The sequence below is a fragment of the Excalfactoria chinensis genome, chromosome 8 (genome assembly GCF_039878825.1).
Source record: "Excalfactoria chinensis isolate bCotChi1 chromosome 8, bCotChi1.hap2, whole genome shotgun sequence".
Lineage (NCBI taxonomy): Eukaryota > Metazoa > Chordata > Aves > Galliformes > Phasianidae > Excalfactoria > Excalfactoria chinensis.
The window spans coordinates 10,243,645-10,256,047 of record NC_092832.1 but is presented as its reverse complement, the minus strand read 5'-3'; the positions used below and the strand labels follow the sequence as shown (position 1 = coordinate 10,256,047).

At 37.7% G+C, this 12,403-nt stretch overlaps 1 protein-coding gene across 12 annotated transcripts in view; it reads left to right on the top strand.

The window, feature by feature from the left end:
* ZNF644 (zinc finger protein 644) overlaps window positions 1-12,403 on the top strand; it is a 71,685-nt gene that overhangs the window by 42,675 nt on the left and 16,607 nt on the right. For all 12 annotated transcript variants that reach the window (XM_072342714.1, XM_072342704.1, XM_072342705.1 and 9 more), the window contains 3 exons: window positions 156-211; window positions 8,351-8,456; window positions 10,253-12,299. In XM_072342714.1, coding sequence (XP_072198815.1) covers window positions 10,284-12,299 — 2,016 coding nt within the window. In that variant the 5' untranslated portion in view covers window positions 156-211; window positions 8,351-8,456; window positions 10,253-10,283. The remainder of the gene's footprint in view (window positions 1-155; window positions 212-8,350; window positions 8,457-10,252; window positions 12,300-12,403) is intronic.

The following is a 12,403-nucleotide window of genomic DNA, read 5'->3' as shown; positions in this document are numbered from 1 at the left end:
TTTATACTTATGTGGCTTCTTGGTAGGTTAGTACCAATATCTCTTATTTGAAAATTGTGTGTGTTTGAGAGAAAACCACTCAAATTTTGGTATTTCCAACCTAGAGTACATGTAGATTTCTTACTGGTGTGTTAAATTCATGTTTTATTTTGCAGGTTTGTTTTAATGTGGAAGTGGATCTCAGAGCTTAATGCAGAAAAAACAAACAAAGGTATGTGGAATTTTTTTTTTTCCCCAGGTTGCTTGAATCCATTAGCACTGCTAAGCAATCAGGAAAGCAGTCAGTGAAAAAATTAGTTGCATTGCAACTTGAATCTTGATGGCTGAAATTCAGGTGTGCAGTGCTGTGATGCTAAAAGAGGAACAGCCTTCCTCCTCCCCCAGTAGTTAAACTTATGATAACTGTTGTGGCTGGGTGTTTTTTTTCCTGCAAACTGTTGTAATCAAAAAACTATTGTGGCGTTCTGTTAGCTGTTGGGAACCACAATTACGAGTACTTAAGGTGCGTTTCATTCTCTACATATTATCTGCCTGGTATCTAAGTGCTGAAAATGTACTTTGCATTGTCAAAGGAGTGTGTTAAACTTTCACTCATTTTATTAGTAAATAATCATGTGGGAAGTCTGGACAGCTGTATTTAAACACAGATTTTGTTTCTCTTCATGTTACTTTGTGTTCTACAACAGGAATGCTTTGATTAATGTATTCTCTATTAAGTTACATTAAATGCACTTAAGAGCAGTTTGCTTTCATCTATTTTAGCTTGGTTTCTTCATGAGTGTCTGTAGGTAAGATCCCAGATTCAGTAAATTCTCATTACTGTGGAGGCAGGTCTTTGACAGAGTTGGACACGCAGGCTTCTTTAGCAAGTAAGATCTGGTTTCCCAAGTTTTCTCCTTGCTGCTGACTAGTGTATTATCTTAGAGTTTAGCTCAATAGTTTGAACAGGTAAGAGGGAGGTCCTATTGTATACACAACAAGAGGACAGAAAAAATGAAAGACTACATGGAAATGGTATAATGATGTTTGGTACTGTTACTGCTCGAGGGAGGTCTTGAGGTTCTGATAGAAACATGCAAACCATCCGTACTTGCCTATGCCTTCTGCCTCCACTCGTGGGTGTCGTGACTGCAGCACCTTGTATACTTCTGACCAATGAATTTAAATCGCACAACTCGATGCAGACTTGGCCTTTCATGTAAGCTCACATCACCTAAAGCAGTAGTTGAAAATGTGATTTAATGGTTCACTCAAACATGTTGTACTCTTGACAGGAATTTATTTCCTGATGATGCTTTCTATACAGGTTTTCTTTGAGAGTAATGAATGTGGGTTTTTGCTTTGCTAGTTGCAGATTGTTTGCTTTCCTAATTGCAAATGTAAACAGTAAGGCATCTTGACTTCAGGGAAATCAAAAAACTTATTGCCAGTTAAAGATACACAAGTAAGAAACTATTTAGAAACAATGAATGTGTTTTATTAAGATAAATGTCATCTTTGTTCTTAAGATTTTCAAGTTCCAGGCCACGCTTTCTGAGCTCCGTAGGAGGCCCTATCTTCTTTTGAATATGGGGGAAACGTAAGGAAAACAATCTTGATCTCAGTATGCTAATTATATAGTTGATCACACTTCCACATAACAGGAGGTGTTACAGAGAATACTTGTGCTGAATTTCTCTGTAATGGTTTTTGGCGTGAAATCAATTTTTAAGTATTTGAGATAGCTGGCAGAACAGGACTTATTTCCCAAAGCTGTCTTCAATGTATTTAATACCACTTTACTTAAAAACAGAAAAAGTAGGAAATGAATGATAGCACCACAGGTGTTGAAAGAGGACAGGTTATATGTATAGAAGCTCGGGATAAATTTGGATGTGTCTGATTTATGCTTCTTTTGGTCAGACAGAAATCTTACACAATTTTCATGTTGCTATTCAGATAATTTTGGCTACCTTAAGAAGAGTGTTATTTACAGTAACGACTTAAAACACTCAGTTATTAGGGAAGTGCCTTAACCTTTGTTACTGTTTGTAAATGTGAGTTTTTGTCTCTTTGTCTGGTCATGTACAGTGTTATAGTGCTACAAGTCTTCTAAAAACAATTTCCTGTGTGTTCATCAGTAAGGATGATAATGTTCTCCAAATTGACAGATTTGTCTTACCCTGAAAGAGCACATTATGTTTTTTGCATTATTCAGCACTGTTATTTACCATCTTGTTAGCTTTGTTTTTTTACCTTTGGTCACTGAAAGAATACAGTGGTTGATCAGAACCAGTTTGCTGGTGATGATTAGTGGATGCCACTAAATGTCATTTATTACTCCAGAGTTGTAAAGCAAGTGAGTAAAAGTGGAGAGTTAATTTAAGGAAGTCTTTTAGTAATTGGGAAATACAGCATGCTTTAGGAGGTCTCTACATCAGCAGGAGGTGTGATCTTAGAATTTGTGATGCCACTAAAATATGTGCAGCAAATGATTGTCAGCCAAAACAAGTAAAAAGCGTAATAAATTGCTGGATACCTCTCAGAACATCCTGGAAAGAGAAAAAGAAATATTACTTTTTTTCACTGTAATGGGAAATGAGGTCAGAATTTTTCCTAAAGTTGGAAAGTGTGCCGTATTCTAGGGTGTATTTCAGTAAAATGGAGTTAAACTGCTTTAACATCTTCTATTAAAAAAAAGAAACAAAAGGTTGCACTGTAAATCTGTGGCAGCGTTGTGCAAGTTCTCACTGCTGATCTTTAGGAGTGACACCCCAGGAGCAGCTGGCACAGCTAACTAACAGCGTACAGTTGATGAGTTTGAGAAGTATTTCCATCAAAAATAGCTAATCCTGATTTCTAGAAGCCTTCCCAGTCTGGCTGTGGTCTCTACATGCTGAGCTTTGAAAGTAAGTGAAAGTCAGACCTCTGTGATTGTGCAGTTGTAATCACTGGAGATTTGCAGTGAGTTATTGAAAACGTCATTAGCCAGTTTGCTGATGCCGCCTGTATTTGTAGTGGAAGAAAGAGTTCTTTAGCTGCTCTTCACAAAACGTGCCTGAACAAAAACACCTAATAGTAGGAAAACTTTTTGTTTTGAATTGAAATTCAGTTTTGGATTGGAGTACTAAAAATACGTAGTTCTGCTTTGGTTAGTTTGAAGACCTTTTCTTAGTACATCTTCAGTCCGTAGATGACTGGGGAATATTGTTAGTTCTGTGGGATCTACGGGTGGTGTAACTACATTTGCATCCGGAATCTCACCACCACTTGGTGGCACTACTTGGCTTCAAAAGGACATTTTCTGAACAGATAAACTCTTCGGTCTTGTAGAGCTGTAATGTAAAGGGAAGCAGCCTTGTTTTAAATTTTCTAGAAGTTGCTGGTGAAACTTTAGATGTGAAGATATTTCTTGTTTAACCTACTGAAAGGATTTGCTTTTGTATGTCTCCATGGAAAATCTAGCTATCATATATATGTATTTTAAGATAATTTCTCATGATAATAGTATTCTCAGAAGATGTATTATTTAATGTTCCCCAGCTGAATTATCATAGCATTTACTTCTGGTGTTTTACTTAGATTGGATAGTATACTTCAGATGATTTTAGTCTGTATGGATGATATCTGACACCAAGTCTTCTCTTTGTGCTAAACAGTCCCAGTGCTATCAGCCTTTCCTCATATGAGATGCTCCAGTCACTTACTTGTCCCAAGGGCATTTCAGGAGACTCTGCGGTAGCTCCAGGTCTCTCTTGTGCTGCAGATCCCAGAACTCCAGATGTGGTCTTGCCAGGGCTGAGTTAGAGGGGAAGGATCACTGCCCTCAGCCTGCTGGCAGCATTCCTCCAAGTGCAGCCCAGGATACCTTTGGACTGCTTTGCCACAAGGGTACACTACTTGCTCGTGTTGAACTTGCTGTCCACTGGGACCCTCAAGTTCTTCTCTGCAAAGCTTCTTTCCAGTATGTACTGGTGTGTGGTGTTACTCATGGTACTCCAGGCATCTTTTAGCAGTATCTATTTCACTTTGAAAAGTCTCTGCCAATGAGATCGTCTTAAATGGCTGCCCTAGCACTTAAAACTAGAAGAATATTTTTGAAAGTCATACATCTGATTCTTTTGACACTTGAATTGTATTCTCATTTATTTTATTGATTTCAGTATTGGATTTTAGTGTGATATGCTCCATTGTGACAAATTGGTATATTTTCCCAAGCAAATCAATATTGGAGGAATAAGATTAAGGGTGGTTGGTGGCAGTAACAGTGTTCTCTTTTTTGATTTCTGAATTGTAAGACAGTCTTGCTTTGGTTGTAAACTGTTGTCTTGCAGGTGTGGGATGTTTCAGTATCACTCATACACATTCTAGACCAAAAATCATGTTTATAAAATTCTGACATCTTTTTCTAACTGTCTGACACGTGGCTTTCAAAGAAGCTCATTTGTTAACTACACATTTTCTGTTTTAGATGGAAGAGGCTAAAGCATTGTGAAGTGTTGTCCAGGTACCCTCTAAATAAGATGGTGTGATGAGGTTACATTCACACACCTGGCTATTTGGGAAACAACCTTCTTGGCTTTCTCATCCCCTCCTGTTGATTTGAGTAGCATTTATACAACTTCCTCCTGTTCTGTATGAGTCTTTGTTTTCCAGATGTTAAAAACTCAGTACTTGTCAGTGGGCCATGATTAAGTTATTAAAGGAATAGACAGGGATCCTCTGCCTTAGCCTGGTGCCACGGTGTGCTTAGGCTTTAGTCAGCTGTTGTTCAGAAATCTGTGGCTTTGGTTCCATCAGCTGTCATTCCAGAAAGCTTTATTTCAGCATTGCTTCTGGATAAAAGTGGAGACATGTTAGTTTGTTATGTTTTAATAACAAAGTCTTGAAGGAATAACAAATGTAAAAGGAATCAGTACCAGCCTGAAACACCTTTACTGTCTCTTGAATATTAGGATAATCTCAAGTACCTTGGTTATTCACATATGTGGCTTAAAGAACTTGACTTATGACTAGTTAATTGGCACAGGACAAGCTCAGTTCTGCCTTTCGTTGTAGCGCTGTGTAAATAGTGTGTCTCTCCAGTTAGTTTAGCGAATAAATTCAACCCATTTAGGAGATGATTCTGAAGTCGCTGTGATACTTAATACTTACTCCGTGCTTTTAGCTCACTGGTTTATATTTATGAATTCAGTGAGAAACTTAGTATCAAAACACATAGAAGCGCTTAATGCTTTTCTCAGTCTCAGCCACATTTTTCCAACTTAGTTTTTCACCTGCAGTGTCCTTTCCAGTCCATTGTAAATGCTTGTAAAGCAGCGTTATTGTAATGGAAATGGACAAACCTCTAGCTGTATCTGCTAGTAGACAGCAGTGGAATGCACTTAGCATTGCATTGTAAGCTTTAATGAACCAGTGTTGTGGGAAGGCACTACAGTTTGGTGTGTGACACTGCTACGTAGTAAAGGTTGTCATTATGAAATAGCAGCTTGGAAATGTCATAAACCTACTTGTAATAAATACAATTAATAATGTACATAGAACAATGGAATTAAGTAGATTCCTATCAAAAAGAATTCTTAATGAACAGTAAGTGGACAGCATAGATTTGATGACAGGAAGGTTGCATCTAATCTGAATTACTGAGTGACCTGGGAAGCTTGCTGAGAGGGATTACCGAATAATTATGTTAATATGCAATTATCACCTCATTTCTTCTGTAGTAACCTCAAGATGTAGTGAAGTAAGGGTGTTATAGCAAGTGCTGATAGTTTGCAAAAATACTGATGTTCAAGATTTTTGTGACTATAAGATTAGCTTCAGGCATTTAAATGATGATCTGTCAGCTTGAAGACAGATCTGACCTTACACTTTTTTGATGCTGAGAGTATCTGGCCACGGGCATTCATATCTGAAGAACTAATTATGATTTGAAACTGATATTTTATGAATAAAAATAATATTTAGAAAGCAAAAGTGTAAATTTAAAAGTACTTAATTAAATCAGTTGGAATTGGGTTTAATTGGCTGAATAATTGCTTGTTTTTTACTTTTGAAAATGAAATAATGCCACTATAATAAGCAGTGTATCGCCTAAGTCAGGAACAACACTGTTAACCATGCTTCATTCCTCCTAGGTTTACCTAAAATAATAGAAATAAATAAAATTAAATAAAAATAGTTTCTATTTTAAAATAAAATAAATAGAATTCTGAAGTGTTTCCAAGGTATGAGCCTAGAATTGTTGTGCTTATGTAGGCTTTCTTTGCTCTGCTGTTTCGTGTTCATCTTCTATGCATATGTTCTTAAATAAAGGATAAACTGCATTGCCGTGGTAGAGGATGTGGCAAGCACTGTTTGCAATATTAAATTTGAAGTTTAATCTCGGTGTTTATGTTTCAAGTACTCTAATGATTAATTACCATGTATTTTGACAGAACTAGTGCAATGTGTGTTTCTAATATGGTATAGAAAGCATTACTTATAAAACTATGCTGCCAACATGCAAAGATTATTGTATACTCCTCGTTAAGTCTTTGTTGTTTCAATGATTGATTTTCTTTTTTTCCAAGTTGTTTGGCATTACGTAGCATTTCAGTCTGGATATCGTGCTTCCTGAGTGGCACGAGTGAAGTAATAATAATGTTCTTCTCAAAAGTAATGGCGTTGTGTGGAGTCATTGTTATTGAGCAAGTTCCTGCGTGTTCAGTTCTGCACTTAGGCTCCCTATTATCAGAATACTCACAAATCTAAGAATGTGCTTTATGGTTTTTTTTAAATACACTGTTAAAAATGCTAACTCTCCTGTTGTCCTGCACACCTCATAGTGGATTGTACCACCCCAATAGCTGGAAAAATGTGATAATTAGCAGAAAACTATTAAAATGTAACAGCAATATTATCGATATGGTAAGCAGCTAAGGCTTAATTCAAAGCCCGAAATCTGTAGGGACTGTCATATTACCATAGATGTCTTCTAATCAGATCCATATGGAATAGTTCACAGTCTCCATAAATACACAGTAAGGAAGGGAGTCTCTTTTGAGGTTGCATGATGTAATGTTTTGGATGTAGTTCATGATAGCTCTGAAGTTTGAGGTGGTTGTATGGTGCCCTCTGCACCTTGTTTTAACTCAGGTTTTAACAATCGTGCACGTAGTTTTTGTATATGGAGCAGCGTGATTTTGTCTTCACCCTGTAAACCTGTGAAAAGTTTTCAGGAGCCATTTGATAATGAGGGCTGCAATCTCCGTGTTCTCAGTCAGCCTCCCTGCTGTTTGGGGGCTACCAGTGGGGTTGCTTTAAATGGGAAGCGTCTGTTCTTCCTCTGAACCCCTAACACCACAACAGATGGGTGGAACTTGGAACCTGGAAGGTTTTACCTCCGAGGTGGTAGCAGTGAAGCCACTCATTAACACTGAATTTACCACTTTGTTAGCAACATTGCTTCCTGTTGAGAAGAGCTAATGTAGGCTCTGAAATCGACTGAGAATGCACTTGTCTACATCTGCAGTAACAAAATGAAGAAAATGCACGACTTTCAGGAAAAGCTGACTTACTGTCTTTCTTCTAAACTTTCTGGGAACGTCTTATAGTCTGCTGCCTAATATTAAATGGAGTTTATGCTGTTCAGTAACAAAATCATTCGAGCAGTTCTGTGTCTTCGGAGCTTTCCTCTCTTTTATTTGATTTTTGCACTACTGATTTATAGTGCATGTTTGTAGTACCCTTTTCTAACTCATGTTTATGTTGTAAAGACTCCTGCTGGGTGGTGCATTATCACCATTTAAGGATGATAGTGTGAATAGGATGTTATTGGAAGTTCGTGTTCTGTAGAAACTGGCTCATCTGAGAAGAGCAAAGACACTCAGAAATCTACTAAATGAAGGCAGTTATCTGGACCATCTACTTGAATGTATGCATTGTGGCATTTAAGTAGTGTAATAAATACAATTGTTTCTTATGTGTTAGGCATTTGTTATGCAGCTGAGGTGAGTATAGCTGGATTGCTAAACTGAGTAGATCAGTAACTGTTTAGCAAAGAAAACATTTCTTGAACGCCTTGCTGTAAAAGGTTTTTTTTTCCACTTTATTTGTACTACATACATAGTGTTATTTTTCTTCAAAATGGTTAAGAAAAAAAAAAATAAGTATACTGAGGTTTGTTACTGAGAAACTTTAAGGAGATTAGATTATTTTGTCATTTTGCTGATTTGAGGAGTGCAGAATTTCATGAGGCTCTGGCTAGCTTTGAACTACATAGACAGTTATGATGTTGAATTGGAAAAACTAATAGCTCTGAATTTGTTTTGGTGTGCACTGTATAAAGGTGGAATTGGTGCCCTTTAAACAGCTTATTTTCTATCCTTAGGAAAAAAGGATGTCAAGCGTGGTCTTCCTTGATTTTGAAGAAGGTCCACTGCAAGGAGCCATGGACAGTTGTTGTGAGTTATAACACCGTAATTCAAAGAGCCTAGGTAATGACTGCACTTAACAGGATTCTTTATTCAAAATGTTGATTAATATCTGGAACTAAGTATGTGATGGCAGACACAAATCCCCTAAATTATAAAAGTACTATTCAAGGGTAAAATAATGTGTTTTGTGTAAAACAGATAAATGTTTCCATCTCCCAGGTAGATGTTCTAATGCCTTAATGCTTACTGTGCTCTCAAGACCCATATGCAGGAAGCTTCTTTGTGCTCAGTAAGCATTGGGTAGATTATCTTGTGTGTAAATGAAAGTTGCTTATAGAAAGGCATACTTAACACACGTGAAGAATTAATATGTAATATTCTCTGTACTAGTAGATACTGTCATTGTCATATACTGAATTCAACATGGTGATTTCATTAGGTAGATAAATCCAAATTAAGTATTTTTCTAACTGCTTTTTTCCACCTTTAAGGAAATGCTGTTTTATTTGCTTACCATTCTGAATGGGCTCAGAACATCAGCAGGATCTGATTTATGTATTTGTCTAAAGGCAAGGAGAACTCTTTTTTAGGAACATTATTTGAAAACATTTATTTGCTGAATTTGGTCTTTTGCTGTTTGCATTAGTAATTCCATGTCCAAAATTGGCCTAGTTAGATGAATGTATTCTCTATTCATACCCAAGTAAAGGGTTTACATGTTTATGCGTATCGTCATGTCAGCTGTATACAGGTGCTTTGAATGAATTGTAAAATCACAGGGTTGGAAAGGACCTACAAGATCATCTAGTCCAACCATCCTTCCATTACCATTGCTACCACTAGCCACTAAACCATATCTCGTAGCTCCTCATCCAGATGCCTCTTGAACACTGCCAGGGACAGCAACTCCACCACCTCCCTGGGCAGCCATTCCAGTGCCTGACCACTCTCTGAGAGAAAAAGTTTACCCTTATGTCTAATCTAAACCTTCTCTGGTACAACTTGTAGCCATTTTCTCAGGTCCTGTTTATTGCCTGGGAGAAGAGGCCAAAGTCTTCCTCATCACAGCCTCCCTTTAGGAAGTTGTAGAGTGTAATGAGGTCTCCCCTGAGCCTCCTCTTCCCCAGACTGAACAATCCCAGCTCCCTCAACCGCTCCTCATAAGACTTGTGCTACAGACCCCTCACAAGTTTCATTGCCTTTCTCTGGACACATTTCAGGGCCTCGATGTCTTTCTTGTAGTAAGGGGCCCAAAACTCGAGGTGCAGCCTCACCAGTGCTGAGTATAGGAGGATGATTATCTCTCTGCTTCTGCTGGCCGCAGAAGGAAAGAAGTGATACGTTGAGATATGTAAAAATTATTTTGCTTTGTTTATTAGGTCTCAAAGGGAATTACATTTAAAAAATAATATAAAAATCACTGAAATGACTGTAGTGGATGTCTGGAAAACCTTACTTGTTTTACTTTTAAAACGGAATTAAAGATAAACAATATGTTCAAGTGAGTGTACATGTAAAATGCATTTGCACAGTTTTTGTCAATCACATTTTTTTCCACCTTGCATGTTGGTGTTGAGACTTTTTGCACTCAGATAATGCTTGACAGTTCTGTATGGTTATTAACATAGCCTAGCAAAAAAAAAAGTATACAGTTTTTGGTTCCTTTATTGATTAATGTAAAACATGTCTTGAACTTGTTAGAATATTTTTTTATTATTCAAAACATTCTGATTACAGTGTGAAGGAGCACAGTCCTAGAGAAAATAGTAAATTAAAATGGCCATTCTTATATTTCTGTGATTCTGATTCCTTTCTTGCTTGTTTGTTGTATGTTTTTGTTTGTTTGTTTGTTTTAGTATAAATGTATTTAATGGACAGACCAGCAACATGGATGATTTAGAGATAAATACTGAAGTTACTGGTGCTAAAGAAGAAGAAGAGGAAATCCTATGTGATTTTGTGTCTGAGGAGGAAGGTGGCATTCCTGAATCACAAGAGGGTGACGCGTTGTTTCAGAAAAACAACACATTGACTCTGCCTGAGGAGCTATCCAGGGACAGATCTGAAAAAGCCTTAAGTGGAGGCCAGACTTCTCTATTTATACACACTGGTGCTCCTACTGTTTCTAGTGAAAACTTTATCTTGTCTAGAGGAACTGCTGTTAATGGACCAGTTTCACACTCCACCTCAACAAAAACTTCCATTATGAATAAAGGCAGTGTTTCACTAACCACTGGACAGCCTGTAGGTCATCATACAGATTCCTGCTCAACTTTGACGGTGGTTCATGATCTTCAGCTGCCTGCAAAGAGTACAACAGAAAATTCAAATCAGCACCAAGTTTTATTTTTGTTACCTGATGTAGCACATGCTAAGAACATGACTCATTCCATTAAAAATGTACCTACCTCTGCTTCAGTTGGTTGTGATTCACAGAAATCAGTAGGAAATAGTGTAGACAGCACTTTAGTAGGCCAAGTAGAAGTTTGTGAGGATGATAAAAATTTACTGGTAAAAGACGATTGTGTTGATGCATTAACAGGCATTTCCTCAGGTACAGGTGGTTTCAGATCGGGATGTGAACCCAGCTGGGATCCACAAAAAGAGTTTATACAGTTTCTTATGACAAATGAAGAAACAATAGAGAAGTCTCCCATTCACTGTAAAGTAGGTTTAGAAAAAAAGAGAAAAAGAAAAATGGATGTTAGTAAAATAACACGCTATACTGAAGACTGTTTTGGTGATACTACTTATATCCCTACTAAGTCAAAACTGCTAACTGTTGACTTCTTAGAACAGAATGAGGAGCTACAAATAGTAGAACCTCAGAAATACTCATTGAGTAAAGTAAAGCCTGAATCCACCGATGAAGAGCTGGAAGCTGTTGATGCTATCCAGCAGCTCATTTACAGTCCCACTGGTAGCTGTGCAGAGGATGCTTCTCCTGTTCACACTAGCACTTTTCTTTCCAATACTTTAAAAAATAAATGTGAACAGAATGATTCTGAATCACCATCTACCTTCAGTACTGATGAACCATCATTTTATCCCTGTACGAAGTGCAATGTGAATTTTAGGGAGAAGAAACATCTGCATAGGCATATGATGTACCATTTAGATGGGAACAGCCATTTCCGACATCTCAATGTCCCCAGGCCCTATGCATGTAGGGAATGTGGAAGGACATTTAGAGATCGTAATTCACTTCTTAAACACATGATAATTCACCAAGAAAGAAGACAGAAACTGATGGAAGAAATCCGCGAGCTGAAAGAGCTTCAGGATGAGGGTAGGAGTGCAAGATTACAGTGCCCACAGTGTGTATTTGGTACCAATTGTCCCAAAACATTTGTACAGCATGCAAAGACCCATGAAAAAGATAAAAGATACTATTGCTGCGAGGAGTGCAATTTCATGGCTGTGACAGAAAATGAACTTGAATGCCATCGAGGGATTGCTCATGGAGCAGTAGTCAAGTGTTCTGTTATTGGTAGTGACATGTCCCAGAGGAAGTCACAGAAGAAGGCATCCATGAAAGATCCATATTTAGGATCCTCAAAGAAGTCGTCGACGTACATGTGTAAGATGTGTCCATTTACAACTTCAGCTAGAAGCGTTTTAAAAAAACACATGGAATATTTGCATCCAGCATCTTGCATCGATCCCTTTGGTAGCCATCTTAGACTAGAAAAAAGAAAAGGCAGCATAATAGAAGAATCTTTAGATTTTGGTAGCAGGACGAAACAGTTGATCAAGCAATCTTCTACGTTTCCAAAGAACTCAGTTTTAAAACAAGATGTAAAACGATCATTTGGCTCTACTTCACAGTCCGGTAACTTCGGAAAACTCCACAAGAGACCCTACAGGATACAGAAGGCTCGGAAAAGCGTTTCACAGTCATCTGTAAGTGTGTGCAATCTAAATTCTCCAGACGAGACCCTTTTGATTAGAAATAGCAGTGACCAGAAACTTAAAAAGTTTTCATCAAGCAGCAAAGCAGAGTGCTT